The following is a 15,963-nucleotide window of genomic DNA, read 5'->3' as shown; positions in this document are numbered from 1 at the left end:
CAAGCACGGTTGTTGTGACTGCCTGCGTTTTTGGCTAAGAAGTGACTTCCTGGGACTTCCCTGGTGGTCCAGTGGTTAGGACTCTGAGCTTCCACTGCAGGGGGCACAGGTTTGATCCCTGGTCTGGGAACTAAGATTCCCTCATGCTGAGCAGCACGGCCAAAAAAAAACCCCCAAAAAAACAAAAAGTGACTTCTTCAGCTTACATCGATCGCTCCCAAATGGCAGAAGCAAGTTCAGAAGGGTCTTCTTAGTCCTGGGCCAGTTTTTTTTGCAACTCCACTGTACACTCTTTTTAATGTAGTTTCTGTAAAGACACCCCTTCTCTCAGCGCTGGGAGCAGGGCTGCAGCATGTGCAAGGGAGGCAGCATTTCCTATTCTAAACAAGTCTTCACACTCAACTCAGTGAACAAGGCGGGGGGGCGGTGCATTTAATCTGGGGCAACCCAGATCCTGCTTGGTGGTCAGGCCCTAAACCTATAACCGATCTCATCAAAGTACTGGTTGGGGTTTGCCACTTTTGCTTAAAGATGGGGTGCCTTTCTGGAAGAAGAGCAGGAACAATGGATTTTGCAGGTAGCACGTGCTGAGGCACCAACAAAGGCTGGTTCTCTGATGGGACCACAAAATGGTAGAAAATGCTTTAAAATGGTTGCCGTATCCGCTAAACGCCCTCACTCCCCAAACCCGTGCCCTGCGCAAGAAGAAGGGGGAACCACCCCCGATGAGGTCCGGAGGCTCCGTGATCAAAGCTTGGGCGAAAGCGGCTGGACGCGAACTGTTTCAGACCCCGGGCACATCCGGGAAAGCGCGACCTTCGACCTCGGCGGGAGGAAACTTCCCCTCACGCCCTGAGGGTTCTATCTCCCTCCCGAAGCTACGCTTGGTCCCGCTCCGCTCCCGTAGTTCCTCTCGCCCGCAGTTCTCGTCCTGGAAAGAGCGCGAGACTTCCGGCTCCCCGCCCCTTCCCATCAGTCCCCGGTGCTCCCCGCTTTTGCTTCTTTGAGTTGGTTCCAGATCAGGCACGGCGGGTTGTAGTTTGTGAGCCGAGGCGCCGTTCTGCGGGTGACGCAGGCGCAGCTCGGGCGGCGCGAGCCGACCGCCCATCTTCTGCTGTCCCACTTTGTTCGCGTCTACTCGGCCCCGTCGCTGAGAGCCCCGTGTCTCCCTCTCACACTCGCAATCCCCGTCGCGCGCCCGAGGCAAGGGGCGGGCCCAGGTCACCGGGAGAATCTGCTGGCCTGAGCGCGAGAAGAACGGCCACCACCGCTCCCTGGTGGGGGAGGGGAGGGGCCTGCAGAGCCGGGCTGTGGCCGGCAGCTGGGACAGGGGCCTGCGGGTGGGCGGGGAGGTGGGCGTGGAGGCCCCTGGGGGAGAGTGGAGAGTCGGATCCTTACAGCTCCCGGGGCCGAGGGCTTAGGCTGGCGGGGACAGCGGAAGGTTGGCCTTTGCGGAGGGAGGCGGGCGTGCTGCTTCAAGGGGTGGGGGGGAATCCTTTGCTCCTGTCGTCATTGTTCAACACCCTGATTATTCCTGTCCGGGCTCCAGGCCCCTTCTTTCCGCGCCATGGGTGACAGTGATGACGAGTATGATCGAAGGCGCAGGGACAAGTTTAGAAGAGAGCGCAGCGACTATGACCGTTCCCGGGAAAGAGATGAAAGACGTCGAGGGGATGATTGGAATGATCGGTAAGACACTGCTTTTTCTTAATTTTGTCCCCCGTCTTATTCTCTTGCATTCAAGTCTCGTTGCATTTCCCTTAAGGTTTTATTAGAGCGAACCATATGAAATCGCTCATACTTGACCGTTTCATGTGGTTCAGCCTATTTGCTCTTGGCGAAGGAGCTAGCTGTGGCTTGATTTTTGAAATGTCCAGCAGATCAAAGCAATAGAGGTAAGAGTTTAAGTATGAAAAACCAGTGTTTTTGTGTGTGTTTTATTGTTTGTAAATTATACCCCAAAAATGTTGATTCAAAAAAAGTAGTATTACAGAACTGACTTGACTGGAGAGGTTGTCAGACAAGTACCCTAGCAGGATATGTAAATTTCTTGTAATAGTCTAGCCTAAAAACTGAAAGAGTTCTTTGAATAGTGATGGTTGAGTTAATTGATTAGGTTTGACTCAGCTAGTGATTAGCTTTTTGGGATGTTCTTGAGTTAATTATACTTGAGGTGTTTCTGTTAAGAAACAGCTGATAGGGGCTTCCCTGGTGGCACAGTGGTTGGGAATCCGCCTGCCAGTGTAAGGTACACGGGTTCGAGCCCTGGTCCGGGAAGATCCCACATGCCGAGGAGCAACTAAGCCCATGCACCACAACTACTGAGCCTGCGCTCTAGAGGCCGCGAGCCACAACTACTGAGCCCGCGTGCCGCAACTACTGAAGCCCGAGCACCTAGAGCCCGTGCTACGCAACAAGAGAAGCCACCGTAATGAGAAGCCTGCGCAGTGCAACTAAAGAAAGCCTACGCGTAGCCACAAAGACCCAAAAATTAAATAAATAAATTTATTAAAAAAAAAGAGAAACAGCTGATATTTAAAGGAACTGTGGAAGACTTTTATCTAAGGGACATCATAAATATCTAATCGGTGAGCTGATGGCGCAGGCTTGATTTGGAAACAGGTTATCAGGGAAAAAGTTTGAGGTGGCTTATTGCAATAGCATTTATTCATTCAGTGTTGTTTTGAAAAGTGAGTTCAGTAAATCGTTCAGTCAGTATATCTCTTCACTGTGGAGACTTTATGTGGCACTTTGTTTTGTTTAGTATCTTCTAAGAATGTCAGACGACAACAAAAGGTGTTCTTAATTCTGAAGCTGGCTAAGGTATAGTTATTGCCCTTAAGGAGTTTACAGTCTGGGGCTTGGAGTGTGGGGCAAAATGGCCTTGGGTGTATTTTGCAAATGAGTATATATGAGAGGTCATGATGAAGATGTGAAATGTTGAGGGAACAGATCTGAGGGAGGGGACAAGTGGTGGAGGTGTTGTAGGGGAGAGCGACACGAAAGGGACACCTAGCAAGGCTTGGAAAGATGAGTGGGGATTCCTCAGACACAGGTGGAGTGTGCACCTTGGAGTTGGGGGCATAATGTTGTGCACAGAAAAAAGCACATGTTCTAGTTTTTTTAGAGTAGTGGTTCTCAAAATCCCTAAGAGGTCTTTGAGCTTACGACTATTTTTTTTAAAATTTATTTTATTTATTTTTGGCTGCATTGGGTCTTTGTTGCTGCACACAGGCTTTCTCTAGTTGCGGCGAGCGGGGGCTATTCTTGGTTGCGGTGCGCAGGCTTCTCATTGTGGTGGCTTCTCTTGTTGCGGAGCACGGGCTCTAGGCGTGCGGGCTTCAGTAGTTGTGGCTCACGGGCTCTAGAGCGCAGGCTCAGTAGTTGTGGAGCACGGACTTAGTTGCTCTGCAGCATGTGGGATCTTCCTGGACCAGGGATCGAACCCGTGTCCCCTGCATTGGCAGGCGGATTCTTAACCACTGCGCCACCAGGGAAGCCCCTAAGCTTACAACTATTTTTTATTTTCTTTTTAATTTTTATTATTTTTTAAAAATTCTTTTTCATTATGGTGTATTGCAGAATAGTGAATATAGTTCCCTGTGCTATACAGTAGGACCTTGTTGTTTATCCATTCTATAGAAAATAGTTTGCATCTGCTAAGCCAAACTCCCACCGCATTCCTCCCCCCGCCCCCGCAACCACAAGTCTCTTCTCTATGAGTCTGTTTCTGTTTTATAATAGTTCATTTGTGTCATAGTTTAGATTCCACGTATAAGTGATATCATATGGTATTTATCTTTCTCTTTCTGACTTACTTGACTTAGTATGATAATCTCTAGGTTCATCCATGTTGTTACAAATGGCATTATCTCATTCTTTTTTATGGCTAAGTAGTATTCCATTGCATATATTTACCACATCTTGTTTAGTCATTCATTTGTTGGTGGACATTTAAGTGGTTTCCACATCTTGGCTATTGTGAATAGTGCTGCTGTGAACATAGGAGTGCGTGTATCTTTTTGAATTATAGTTTTGTCCAGATACATGCCCAGGAGTGGGATTGCTGCATCATATGGCAACTGTTTTTAGTTTTTTGAGGACTCTCCGTACTGTTCTCCATAGTGGCTGCGCCAACTTACCTTCCCACCAACAGTGTAGGAGGGTCCCCTTTTCTCCACACCCTCTCCAGCATTTGTTGTTAGCTTACAACTATTTTCATAGTAATATTAAGATAGACAGTATTGTTGTTTCACTGTACTGGCATTTGGTACTATAGCAGTGGTGGGTAAAACTGCTGGTGCCTTAGCACAAATCAAGGCAGTGGCACCAGACAGTTAAAAAAAAGTTTCACTTCATGTCATTAATGAAGCAATAAGAATTTTAAACTTTATTAAATTGGATTCTTGACTACATGTTGTTTTTTTTTAAGTTAATTAATTTAGTTTGGGCTGCATTGGGTCTTCGCTGCTGCATGTGGGCTTTCTCGGGTTGCGGAGAGCGAGGGCTACTCTTTGTTGCGGTGCGCGTGCTTCTAATTGTGGTGGCTTCTCGTTGCGGAGCACGGGCTCAAGGCACGCAGGCTTCAGTAGTTGTGGTGTGTGGGCTCAGTAGTTGTGGCTCGAGGGCTGTAGAGCGCAGGCTCAGTAGTTGTGGCGCACGGGCTTAGCTGCTCCGCGACATGTGGGATCTTCCTGGACCAGGGCTTGAACCCGTGTCCCCTGCATCGGCAGGCGGGTTCTTAACCACTGCGCCACCAGGGAAGGCTGACTATATGGTTTTCAATACCTGTGATGATAGGAAGGATGCATAAAGCACTTCTGCATGTAGTGTGGTGGTTACCTTGAGGAGGAGCACTTGTGGGATTGAGTTGTGAGCTGAACTAACAGTCCTCATCCTTCCCCCCCCACCCCCCCGCTTCAGGTTTGTTACCTGAATGAAAGGCTATCAAACAATGCTTATTCATATCTGGGTATTTGGTAGACATTTTGAAAAAAGTTAAGAGAACTTGTTACTTTAAGGAAAATTGTCAGTTTTGTTGCCAGTGAGGAAGTGGAACTTCCCAGTGTAAACTAAAATTTTGGAAAACTAGTATCTACCAGTGTCAGCTTGACAGCTTCCTATTACTTTAAAGACTTTTCTGGTGAGATAGGGAGTGATACTAATGATTATGATATTTTTATACCGTGTAATGAGATGTGTGAAGATCTTTTCAAAGAGCAAGGTAGAATAATGAATTTTAATATAGAGTACAAAATGTTCATTGATTTAGTTTCAGATTCAACATTGCAGCTAGCCTTTAAGAAGCTATCTCTTGCCAAGTTTTGGGTAGTATCAAAAGCAAAGAATATCCCCAGCTATCTGAAAAGGTTATTAAAGTGTTCCCTTTTCCAACTACATATCACTGTGAAGCCAGATCTTCTTCTTTTTCAACCAAACAGCGTCTCATAATAGGTTGAATGGAGAAGTATATACTATGAGAATCCAGCTGCCTCTATTAAGCCAGACCTTGAAAAGATTTGTAAATGAAATAACGATGCAACTTTTCTCACTAAATTTTTTTGTAAAATAGCCATTTTTTATAAAAATGTATAAATGGGTAGTTTATGTTATTATATAACTTCAAAATTATTAGGTGTTTTTTTCTGTTCTAATTATGAATACAGTTAAGTATTGAGAGCTCTCATGCACATAAGCAAAAGCTCTTCAATCTTCAGTAATTTTTAAGAGTGTAAAGGGGGTCCCAAGACTGAACAGTTTGAAAACCACTGGGTTATAGCAGAGGATTTTCTTTTTTATTCTGTTAGATGGAGATGGGGTTGGCTGGTAACGGGTAGAGAACCTGGAATGACAGCCAGGAACCAAGGTTTTTTTTTTTTTAATAAATTTTATTTATTTATTTATTTATTTTTGGCTGCGTTGGGTCTTTGTTGCTACATGTGGGCTTCTCTAGTTGTGGCGAGCGGGGGCTACTCTTCATTGCGTTGCGCAGGCTTCTCATTGCGGTGGCTTCTCTTGTTGCGGGGCACGGTCTCTAGGCACACGGGCTTCAGTAGTTGTGGCTCGTGGGCTCTAGAGCACAGGCTCAGAAGTTGTGACACATGGCCTTAGTTGCTCCGTGGCATGTGGGATCTTCCTGGACCAGGGCTCAAACCCCTGTCCCCTGCATTGGCAGGCATATTCTTAACCACTGTGCCACCAGGGAAGCCAGGGAAGGTTTTGAATAGTATTTTGTACTGGCATTTAAGCAAGGGCATGGCATGATTGGATTTGTGTTTGAGAAAGATCACTTTGACCTTGGAGTGGAGGAAAGGGAGAGACCAGAGGTAGGGAAGACAAACCAAGGCTGCACTTAAAGGAGAAATGGCCAGGACCAGGGCGCGTGGACTAGGGCAGAGTTTGTGGGGATGGCACGGAAAAGGACAGCTTTCATTTGAGGCAGAGGATTAACAAGCCAGTAACAAATTAGTGGTGAGGGTGACACTTGATAACTGGATACCTGGCGATAATGTTGGTGCAACTGAGAGTGGGAAACAGGAGAGGGGAAGCAAGTTTGGGCCCATAGTGATAGAAATAATAGGCTCGATTCTGACATGTTGATTTTGAGGTGATAGTGGCCGTCTAGGAGGGGTTGTTGATGTTGGTCTGAAGCTCAGGAAAAAGGCCTGGCTGGAGGAGTTGGCAGGCCATCAGTTTGTGGGGAATGGCTGAAGTGATGGAAGTAGACAAGAGTTTTTTTCCTCTTAGAGGGAAGTTTTATAATTTCAGGCTTTTAGTCTCGTGTCTCAAATACGATGGGAAGGGCCTGTCCAAGAGTGTGATCTTGGGATATCCAACTGTGTCTTACTTACTGCTACTTGTTCTTATCTCCAGAGAGTGGGACCGTGGCCGGGAGCGCCGCAGTCGGGGTGAATATCGTGACTATGACAGGAATCGGCGAGAGCGCTTCTCTCCTCCGCGACACGAGCTCAGCCCCCCGCAGAAGCGCATGAGGCGAGACTGGTGAGATGGCCACGGTTTCTCTGTCTTCTCTTCTCAGCCTCGGTTCTACCTGGGCCTCAGCTGTCTTCCCTCACTTCTGCTGAGAACTTTCTTGGTCATTTCCTTTTCTCAAAGTTCCCATAAACCCATCTTCTTTGGTTCCTCTAAACCCTTGGGTGAGAGCCCACATGGCAGGTGTGCCCCTCCCTCTGTCCCATCTGCCTTTGCGCTCAGGAGACATGATGGCCTTCTCTGTCTGACTTTTGTGTCCCCCACCCTCAGGGATGAGCACAGCTCTGACCCATACCACAGTGGCTATGAGATGCCCTATGCTGGGGGGGGTGGGGGCCCAGCTTATGGCCCCCCTCAGCCCTGGGTTCATCCAGACGTCCACATCATGCAGCACCATGTTCTGCCTATCCAGGCCAGGTAAAGACCTGCGGTTCTGGGGTTCTTGGGAGAAGGGAGTCGGTAGGCCTGGGGGATGGATTGGGGCTGCTGAAGACCACGGCTGGAGCCAGGAGAAGTGGGTCAGGCACACTGGCGTGCCCGTGGGGGTGGCCGCAGCTGGCGCCTGGGGTCATGTTCCTGGTGGGCGAAGGAAGGGGGCAGCTGGCTACCTCGGCCCGCCATCCCCCCACCCTCTTCCCCCACAACCAAGACTTCCTGACCGGGCCCCCCCTCAGGCTGGGCAGCATAGCAGAGATCGACTTGGGTGTGCCGCCACCTGTGATGAAGACCTTCAAGGAGTTTCTCCTGTCTTTGGATGACTCTGTGGATGAGACAGAGGCAGTTAAGCGCTATAACGACTACAAGCTGGATTTCCGGAGGCAGCAGATGCAGGATTTCTTCCTGGCTCATAAAGATGAGGAGTGGTGAGTGCCCCTCCTCTCCTGCTGTCTTTTCCCTGGCATGTTTCCCCTGGCCCCGCCAGCGGAGCCTGCAGCCCTGTCCTCTTCCCATTTTCCCCAATCCAGAACTTCCTGGGGGTGGGGGATGGGAAGCGTCACAGCACTGGCTGATGGGTTCTCCTCCTCACTTCCACGTCCACCACGGCCCCCACGCCATCTCCCTTCCCCACTGTCCTCAGTGAGTGAGACGCCTCCAGGCAGCTGGCCAGAGCCACCTGTTCCCTTGGGGCAGCAGACTGCTTCCCATTCGCTGATACTGGGTCACTGTCATCCCTGATCGCCGGGACCCTGTTTGGCCATGGCATCCTCCCAAAAGCAACGAGTGAATCCAGACAAGAAAAGCAAAGATCTCAGTGTCGTTTGACAGAAAAAGAATTTTAATTTTTTTCCTTTTGTGGATGTTTTAATTTTAATCAACCATCTTTTCCCCCCTTCCTGCTCCTCCTCCTCCTCATCCTCTTTCTGCTCCTCCTCCTTGAAAAGAGCCAGAACTGGGAACTACACCCGCTCATCGACGGAGCTCGGAGCAAACCCACCTCCACCCCCACCATACCCAGCCCATACATGAGCCCCTGGGCTGACGGCGCTGCCCCGGCCAGGCAGACAGGCAGGGCACTGCTGTGCACAATGCAGCGGTTTAGCTGAATGTGATTGCTCAGGCAGCTAGTCAGTCAGGGCCGCCTCCGCGGAGTCCCGCGGGGGTGGGGCATCCGGGCCGGGCGCCCCAGCCAGGAGCCAGCCGGTGGCCCACCAGCCAGCATGGGCCCTGGGCGCGGCTAGTTAAATCTTGAGCTCTGTTTGACCAAGCGGCCAAGGTAAAGATCCTGGAGGTGACGCCTGCGGCTTTCCTTTCCTCTTACGCTCAACTCGTGGTTCTGTTCTGTCACGTCTCCTCTTTCTTCCTAATCTGTGTCTTTGTCTCACTCTCTCGTGAACCTTTCCTTCTTTCTCCGTCCTTGTTCTTGCTCCTGCCTAACGCTTCTTTCTCCTGTTTTTTTTTTCTCCCCCTAGTCTGTTTGGTCTTTAGTTTTCCTTTTTGTTTTTGACTTCTGGGACTTTCTCTCACTTTCTCCTTTCTTTTTTGCATAGCCTGATTTCTTCTGTCCCTCCCCCCCACTCCTGCCCCCCTGCCCAGGGTCCTAATTTAAGTGTTTCCTTTTTCATGATCTATCCTAACTCCCCACCCTGTCCTCTCTCGATCCCTGTGGGCAGTACCTGAGGTTATAAGGGCACTTCAGTTTCTCCCTTTGCTCTTTCCCTGTCCCTTCACCATCTGCTTATCTTCCCAAGGGGGGAGAAAGGTATCCTGCCTTTTTTGGCTTTTCCTTTCTGGTGATTTCAGGTTTCCCTGTCTTCCACCAAGGGATGGAGGGAGCTGGTGGGAGCAATCCTTTTAATGACTCTAGTTTGGGGTTGGCAAGGAGAGGGAGGTTCTTTGGGGCCTACTATTTCCTTAGAGTTCCTCTGGGAAGCTTTGGGAAACTACACGTTTTAAAATTTGTGTTTCCCAGATACTCAGGGCAGTCAGTCTGCCTCCAGCCCTGGCTCCCCCTGTAGTCATGCTCTTTCCAGATCCAGAGCTCTTAGTTCCTGGCTCTTCCCTAGATCTTCTCAGAGCGTAACCTCTGGTTCCTTTTGGGGGGATTGGGTGGTTCTAGTGCACCCCTCTCCCCTCATCTCTGCTTTTATGATCTTTTGTGGGTGTGAGAGGATGGGGGCTTTCCCCTGATTTTCCTGGGCCCCTCCCCATGTCCTGGCTCTGGCCTCCAGTGACTGTTTGGCCTCTTCCCTCCCCACTTCCTTCCCAGGTTTCGGTCTAAGTACCACCCAGATGAGGTGGGGAAGCGTCGGCAGGAGGCCCGGGGGGCCCTGCAAAACCGACTGAGGGTATTCCTGTCCCTCATGGAGAGCGGCTGGTTTGATAATCTTCTGCTGGACATAGACAAAGCTGATGCCATTGTCAAGATGCTGGATGCAGGTGGGTGGATTGGGAGGGGTGGGATTGTCTGCACCAAGGTCTTGGTTGAAAATGGAAATAGATGGACAGAAAGCCAGAGGCTGAAGGCCAGGGCCCTTGGATGGTGACCTCTGCTCCCTTTGTTGGTAGCTGTGATTAAGATGGAAGGAGGTACAGAGAATGACCTACGCATCCTGGAGCAGGAGGAGGAGGAGGAACAGGCAGGGAAGCCCGGGGAGCCCAGCAAGAAAGAGGAAGGCCGGGTTGGACCAGGCCCGGGCGATGGAGAACGCAAGACCAATGAGAAGGATGACAAGAAAGAGGACGGCAAACAGGTCTGAGTGCCGGGGCTTCTGGGTGCTGCCTGTGCCGCCTGGGCAGGAGAATGGGGCTGCCTCAGGGGTCGTGTCTCGGGTGGGGGAGAGGCGAACTTGTGGGCTCAGCTGTGGAGGGTGGGCGGGGCCCTCTGACAAAGGCTGAAGGGGAGACCAGCATCCCTGGTGATTTGTCTCTACCTGTAGGCCGAAAACGATAGTTCTAGTGATGACAAAACCAAGAAATCCGAGGGTGATGGGGACAAGGAAGAGAAGAAAGAAGACTCTGAGAAAGAAGCCAAAAAGGTGGGCTCTCCTTTGCACAAGGTCGGTGTCGGGGCTGGGTCCTGGTACCTGACTCATCTCCCCTTGCTGTGGCTCTTACAGAGCAGCAAGAAGCGGAATAGGAAGCATAGTGGTGATGACAGCTTTGACGAAGGCAGTGTGTCCGAGTCGGAGTCGGAGTCGGAGAGTGGCCAGGCCGAGGAGGAGAAGGAGGAGGCTGGTAGGTTTTATTTTCTTTGCTTCTAGTCCAGTCTCTTCATACTGACCGGTGTGGCGGGGGGAGGTGAGAGGTTTGTGAAATTGATGGGAGGGTGGCCTTTTGGGAGGGACTGGTGTGGGGAGGTTTGACAGCCTCTCTGTCCTCCGCTCCTCAATTGACAATAAATTTTCACCAACTCCCACCACTTCCTACATAGAGGAAGCACTCAAGGAAAAGGAGAAGCCCAAGGAAGAAGAGAGGGAGAAGCCTAAGGACGCTCCTGGGCTGGAATGTAAGCCCCGACCGCTGCATAAGACTTGTTCTCTCTTCATGCGCAACATCGCGCCCAACATCTCCCGGGCTGAGATCATTTCTGTGAGTGGGAAGAATGGTACTGGGGGCAGGGATGACGCCCAGGCTCCATTCCTTCGGGCGGGGGCGACAGCGAGAAGATAACCTGGCACTGCTTCTGACCTACATCTCTGTTTCTCTGATGGGGAGGCCCCCTTCCCATGGGCCCACGCCCTTCAGAGAGGCTGGCCCTGGTTGCATGGTTTGCTTTCAAGTGCTGTTATTCTTAAGCCCTTAATTGTTTCTTCCTAGTCGAAGGAAGGATGAAAAGGCAGTTCCCCAGGGTTCTGAGGACATGGGGATTGGAGGAAGAAGTGAATCCTTGAATCACAAGTGGGGCTTCTGTTTCTGCTTTTCCAGCTTTGTAAAAGATACCCCGGCTTTATGCGCGTGGCATTATCGGAGCCCCAGCCGGAGAGGAGGTAAGGAATGGAGGGAGGTGTGACCCTGGATACCTTGGGGAAAAGGTGCAGGGGAAGATTGGTGGCCAACATCACGTCCATCCCAGGATTATGCTGACATTTTCTTGTTTAGGTTTTTCCGTCGTGGCTGGGTGACCTTTGACCGCAGCGTTAACATTAAAGAGATCTGTTGGAACCTGCAGAATATCCGAGTGAGTCCTGGGAGTGGGGCTGTTGAGGGAGAGAAGGCGGGGCTCCCTCTGCTCCACACAGTCTCTGATCCCTTCGTTCATTGATGGCTTCATCCATCTGCTCCTTATTTCATCCATTTAGTCTGCTCACGTGAATTGTATGCAGTTGTCTCTCGGTTTGGCTCTGAGACTGTTCCTGTGAACAAGACACCCCGGTCCCTGTCCTTAGGGAGCTCAGTCTGATCGCTAGCGTGCTCAGTCGGGCCAATCTTTGAGTGGCTCTTCTTCGGCAAGTGTTGGTGAGCCTTCTGTTCCCTCCAGCTCCGGGAGTGTGAGCTGAGCCCTGGTGTGAACAGAGACCTGACCCGTCGTGTCCGCAACATCAACGGCATCACCCAGCACAAGCAGATAGTGCGCAACGACATCAAGCTGGCGGCCAAGCTGATCCACACGCTGGATGACAGGACCCAGCTCTGGGCCTCTGAGCCTGGGACGCCGCCTCTGCCAGCGGTTAGTGACTCCTCGTGGAACTTGTTAAAAAGCCGCTGGTTCCCCCTCATCTGCTGTGGGCACCTCTGGCCCTACCTGGTCTGTAGCACTGACCCCCTTGTACCCACCCCCGTATTTGCCCCTCTCCTCCTGAGCAGCATCTCCAGCTTCCAACAGAACAGATTGGTATTAGTGATTACTTATCGGCTAGGGCAGGACACGTACACAAATTAAGACAAATAATGAGGCAAATGTAACAGCCCAGCCGAGCCCTGAACTCCTTTCTGCCCCACATTGCCTTTTCAAATGAGAAGGTTCCTAGGCTACCCTGAGGAGTTTTGTCTGCTCTACCTCTCTCACCCTACCAGAGTCTGCCCTCGCAGAACCCCATCTTGAAGAATATCACTGACTACCTGATTGAGGAAGTGAGCGCTGAGGAGGAGGAGCTGCTGGGGAGCAGTGGGGGGGCCCCTCCTGAGGAGCCTCCTAAGGAAGGGAACCCTGCAGAGATCAACGTGGAGCGGGATGAGAAGCTGATCAAGGTGCCAGTGGGTGCAGAGTGTGTGGGGCGTGGGAGAGCCTGGCTCGGGGCGGTAAAGGGGCAAGTGTATGGGGAACTCTCAGCTTCTCATTTCTCTTAGGTTTTGGACAAACTCCTCCTTTATTTGCGCATCGTGCATTCCCTGGATTATTATAACACGTGCGAGTACCCCAATGAGGATGAGATGCCCAACCGCTGTGGCATCATCCATGTTCGGGGGCCCATGCCGCCCAACCGCATCAGTCATGGAGAAGGTGACCTCCCAGCTTTCCCATTCCTGGTTTCCCTCTCTCCCAGCTGCCTCTGGCCTTAGTTCTGCTCTGGTAGCAATGCTCTGCCACCCTCTCCTCTAATCCCCGCCTCCGGGCTCCCTTCTCCAACCTGCTCTCCGTCTGTTCCAAAACCACAGTGCTAGAATGGCAGAAGACATTTGAGGAGAAGCTGACTCCGCTGCTGAGTGTGCGGGAATCTCTTTCAGAGGAAGAGGCCCAGAAGATGGGTCGCAAAGACCCTGAGCAGGAAGTGGAAAAGTTTGTGACCTCCAACACCCAGGAACTGGGCAAGGATAAGTGGCTGTGCCCTCTCAGTGGCAAGAAATTCAAGGTCTGGGATGTTAGACATTTGTGTGTTAGGACTGTGGGAGGAGAGGGTTCAGCCGGGAAGCCTCCTCAGAGCCTGGGGAGGAACTGCTCATTGGGATGAGACAGAGGGGAGGTGGAGTGTCCTTGCAGGTTGGGTCTGGGGAGCTAGGGAACCCTCATTGCTGACTCAGTTCTCACCCCCTCCTCTGTTCACCCAGGGCCCTGAGTTTGTACGCAAACATATCTTCAACAAGCATGCAGAGAAAATTGAGGAAGTAAAGAAGGAGGTTGCATTTTTTAACAACTTTCTCACTGATGCCAAGCGACCAGCTCTGCCTGAGATAAAGCCAGCTCAGCCACCTGGCCCTGCCCAGAGTAAGATACGATCCATGAGGGTCTGCCCCATTCCCTCTCCCTTGACTGTTCAAAGACTCCTGGTTTTATTTATTTATTTATTTTGGCTGCGTTGGGTCTTTGTCGCTGTGCGCGGGCTTTCTCTAGTTGCGGCGAGCAGCGACTACTCTTTGTTGCGGTGCGTGGGCTTCTCATTCATTGTGGTGGCTTCTTTTGTTGTGGAGCATGGGCTCTAGGCACGCGGGCTTCAGTAGTTGTGGCTTGCGAGCTCTGTAGAGCGCAGACTCAGTTGTGGTGCACGGGCTTAGTTGCTCCGAGGCATGTGGGATCTTCCAGGACCAGGGCTCGAACCCGTGTCCCCTGCATTGGCAGGCGGATTCTTAACCACTGCACCACCACGGAAGCGCCTCCTGGTTCTCTTTAACTTGTTGTATCCTGTGAAGTTTCTACCTCACTCTCAGGCCATATTACTAAAAAGCCAGCTGTCCATCTCCCGCCACTGCCCCGCGCCCCCCCCCCCCCCGCAGTAATTCATGTCCCTGTCTGTATTGTACTCCCCCCAGGTCTGACCCCGGGACTCCCCTACCCACACCAGACTCCCCAGGGCCTGATGCCCTATGGTCAGCCCCGGCCCCCCATCTTGGGTTATGGAGGTAAGTGTAAGAGGGAGTTGAAAGGACCTGGACTGGGGCTGGGAGAAAGAAAACTTAGCTAGGATGTAGCTGAGGTCACAGTTTTTCAACTCAACACTGATCTTTTTCATAGCTGGTGCTGTTCGCCCTGCAGTGCCCACAGGAGGGCCTCCATATCCCCATGCTCCCTATGGTGCTGGCCGAGGGAACTATGATGCCTTCCGAGGCCAGGGAGGTTATCCTGGGAAACCCCGAAACAGGTGAGACTGGGCTAAGATGTCTCAGTTTTCTTGGCCCTCTTCAAACTCCCTTTCAGGGACCCTCAAATCTCACCCCCTCTTACCTCTTTCTAATCTCACAGGATGGTCCGTGGAGACCCACGGGCCATTGTGGAATACCGTGACCTGGATGCTCCAGATGATGTGGATTTCTTTTGAGTCATATACGTTTCCTCACTCCTGGTCATCATCTATACTTGTGACTGCCTCGTCCCATCCAGCTCTGAGAAGTTTTTGTACGTTCAGCCCTACTGCCAATAAAAACACTTGCGTGGTGACTCCTGGCTTAATGTATATATGTAATGTACTTCCCCAGATGCTCCCAAAAATAAGCTGGGGCCATGGTTGGCTGGGCCTTGCCACTTTATTGACACCAAAGATCCCAGGCTCTGCTGGGGCTTCCTGAGGGTCTGACATCAGGCAGCCTCTGCCTTTGAGATGGGTTAGATCAACGGGTATGGCGCTAGAGAAGCCTCAGTCCAGGGTGGGCAGCTGCTTTTTTGAGTTACAGCTGGTCAAGCACAGGTTGTAGAAGGAGTTGGGGTCAAAGGCTGTGCTCACTTCTCGCCAGCCCACCCAGCCAGCAGCCTGTAGTTCACTGGGGTTTTTCGGGGCACCCCAGCAGTGAGGGTCCAATACCAGGACGTAGGCTTCCGTTCCTGGCCCCAGGCACACTCCCAGCAAGGCCTTTGACCGGGCATCCGCATCCCCTCCAACCATTACAGGTCCCCCGCCCCCTGCGAAGTGGGAATAGAGCCTCTCCAATTCCCCCTGAAGCCCTGCTCCACGGGGCACGTGACATAGGCGCCCTTGGGGACCCCCGAAGTGGTCAAGGCAGAGGCTGGCCTCTACACAGCCGATCCAGCTCCGAGAGCCCCGGAACCCGGGGGGCTTGTCGCCCATGTCCTCCAGGGCCGCCTGCACGTCACCCAGTTCGGGTACGCCCGCCTGCCGGCCCTCTGGCCACGAGCACAGCGTTTGCAGAGTGCGGTAGCCGCAGCCCCAGCCCCGGTCGTCCACGCCGTCGCAGCCGTAATGATAGTAAATGTAATGGCCCGAGAGGAGGGCCAGGCGAGCGCGGCCGCCACCGCGGCCGGGCGGGGCCAGGCCCAGGTGGACGTCCTTCAGCGGCTCCAGGGCGGTGGGCGGGAGCGGCGGTCGCTGGGCCGGGCAGATCCGTTCTCCAGGCGGCGCGGAGCGAACTCCAGGGAGAACTCTGGGCTCTAGCGCTTCCTCTCAGCCCCGAGTCTTGGGCTAACTGCGGGCGTACAGTCCCTGGGGTCGCTCTCGCCTGGCCCCAGCTTTAAGCGCGTGGCGCGCCCCGCGGCAACCACCACCAAGCTGCCGCGCGGGGCTCCCACAATGCACCGCCGCGTCCGCGCCGCCGTCCTCACTGCGCAGGCGTGAGCTCCACCTCGCCGGGCGGAAGGTACTCGCCGCAGCGGCGGGGGCGTGGCGCGGGCGCCCATCACCCCACCCCTCAGATCCGCTCTTCCCG

General features: G+C 52.3%; 2 protein-coding genes across 7 annotated transcripts; one reads left to right on the top strand and one right to left on the bottom strand.

The window, feature by feature from the left end:
- The first annotated feature begins 477 nt into the window (after positions 1-477).
- Positions 478-14,743, top strand: SRRT (serrate, RNA effector molecule). Of its 6 annotated transcripts, none has more exons than XM_004268857.4 (20): positions 478-1,277; positions 1,550-1,689; positions 6,874-7,002; positions 7,264-7,410; positions 7,668-7,856; positions 9,701-9,870; positions 10,000-10,184; positions 10,371-10,469; positions 10,551-10,668; positions 10,865-11,022; positions 11,359-11,420; positions 11,533-11,611; positions 11,912-12,100; positions 12,448-12,621; positions 12,721-12,874; positions 13,030-13,223; positions 13,420-13,576; positions 14,119-14,208; positions 14,321-14,447; positions 14,549-14,743. In XM_004268857.4, exons 2-20 carry the CDS (start codon positions 1,568-1,570, stop codon positions 14,622-14,624), a joined length of 2,619 nt encoding a protein of 872 aa, XP_004268905.1. In that variant the 5' UTR covers positions 478-1,277; positions 1,550-1,567; the 3' UTR covers positions 14,625-14,743. The 6 variants fall into 6 exon arrangements, with proteins under 6 accessions (XP_004268905.1, XP_033282322.1, XP_033282320.1 ...); XM_033426431.2 differs by having other exon boundaries at positions 14,107-14,208; positions 14,605-14,743; XM_033426429.2 differs by having other exon boundaries at positions 479-1,203; positions 14,107-14,208.
- A 67-nt stretch (positions 14,744-14,810) lies between these two features.
- UFSP1 (UFM1 specific peptidase 1 (inactive)) lies at positions 14,811-15,879 on the bottom strand. Its single transcript, XM_004268855.4, has one exon. It carries the CDS (start codon positions 15,366-15,368, stop codon positions 14,940-14,942), a length of 429 nt encoding a protein of 142 aa, XP_004268903.1. The 5' UTR covers positions 15,369-15,879; the 3' UTR covers positions 14,811-14,939.
- Positions 15,880-15,963: the final 84 nt, after the last annotated feature.

Source organism: Orcinus orca, chromosome 16 (genome assembly GCF_937001465.1).
Source record: "Orcinus orca chromosome 16, mOrcOrc1.1, whole genome shotgun sequence".
NCBI classification, from domain to species: Eukaryota; Metazoa; Chordata; class Mammalia; order Artiodactyla; family Delphinidae; genus Orcinus; species Orcinus orca.
This window is presented reverse-complemented; position numbering and strand designations above follow the sequence as displayed.

Excerpts from the sequence above, each read along its gene's own strand:
- UFSP1 (XM_004268855.4), bottom strand. The coding sequence starts at position 15,368 with ATGGGCGACAAGCCCCCCGGGTTCCGGGGCTCTCGGAGCTGGATCGGC.
- SRRT (XM_033426429.2), top strand. The coding sequence starts at position 1,568 with ATGGGTGACAGTGATGACGAGTATGATCGAAGGCGCAGGGACAAGTTT. Across the intron at positions 10,185-10,370 it reads AGAAAGAGGACGGCAAACAG|GCCGAAAACGATAGTTCTAG; the intron begins GTCTGAGTGCCG and ends CTCTACCTGTAG. Across the intron at positions 13,577-14,106 it reads GCCACCTGGCCCTGCCCAGA|TACTCCCCCCAGGTCTGACC; the intron begins GTAAGATACGAT and ends CTGTCTGTATTG.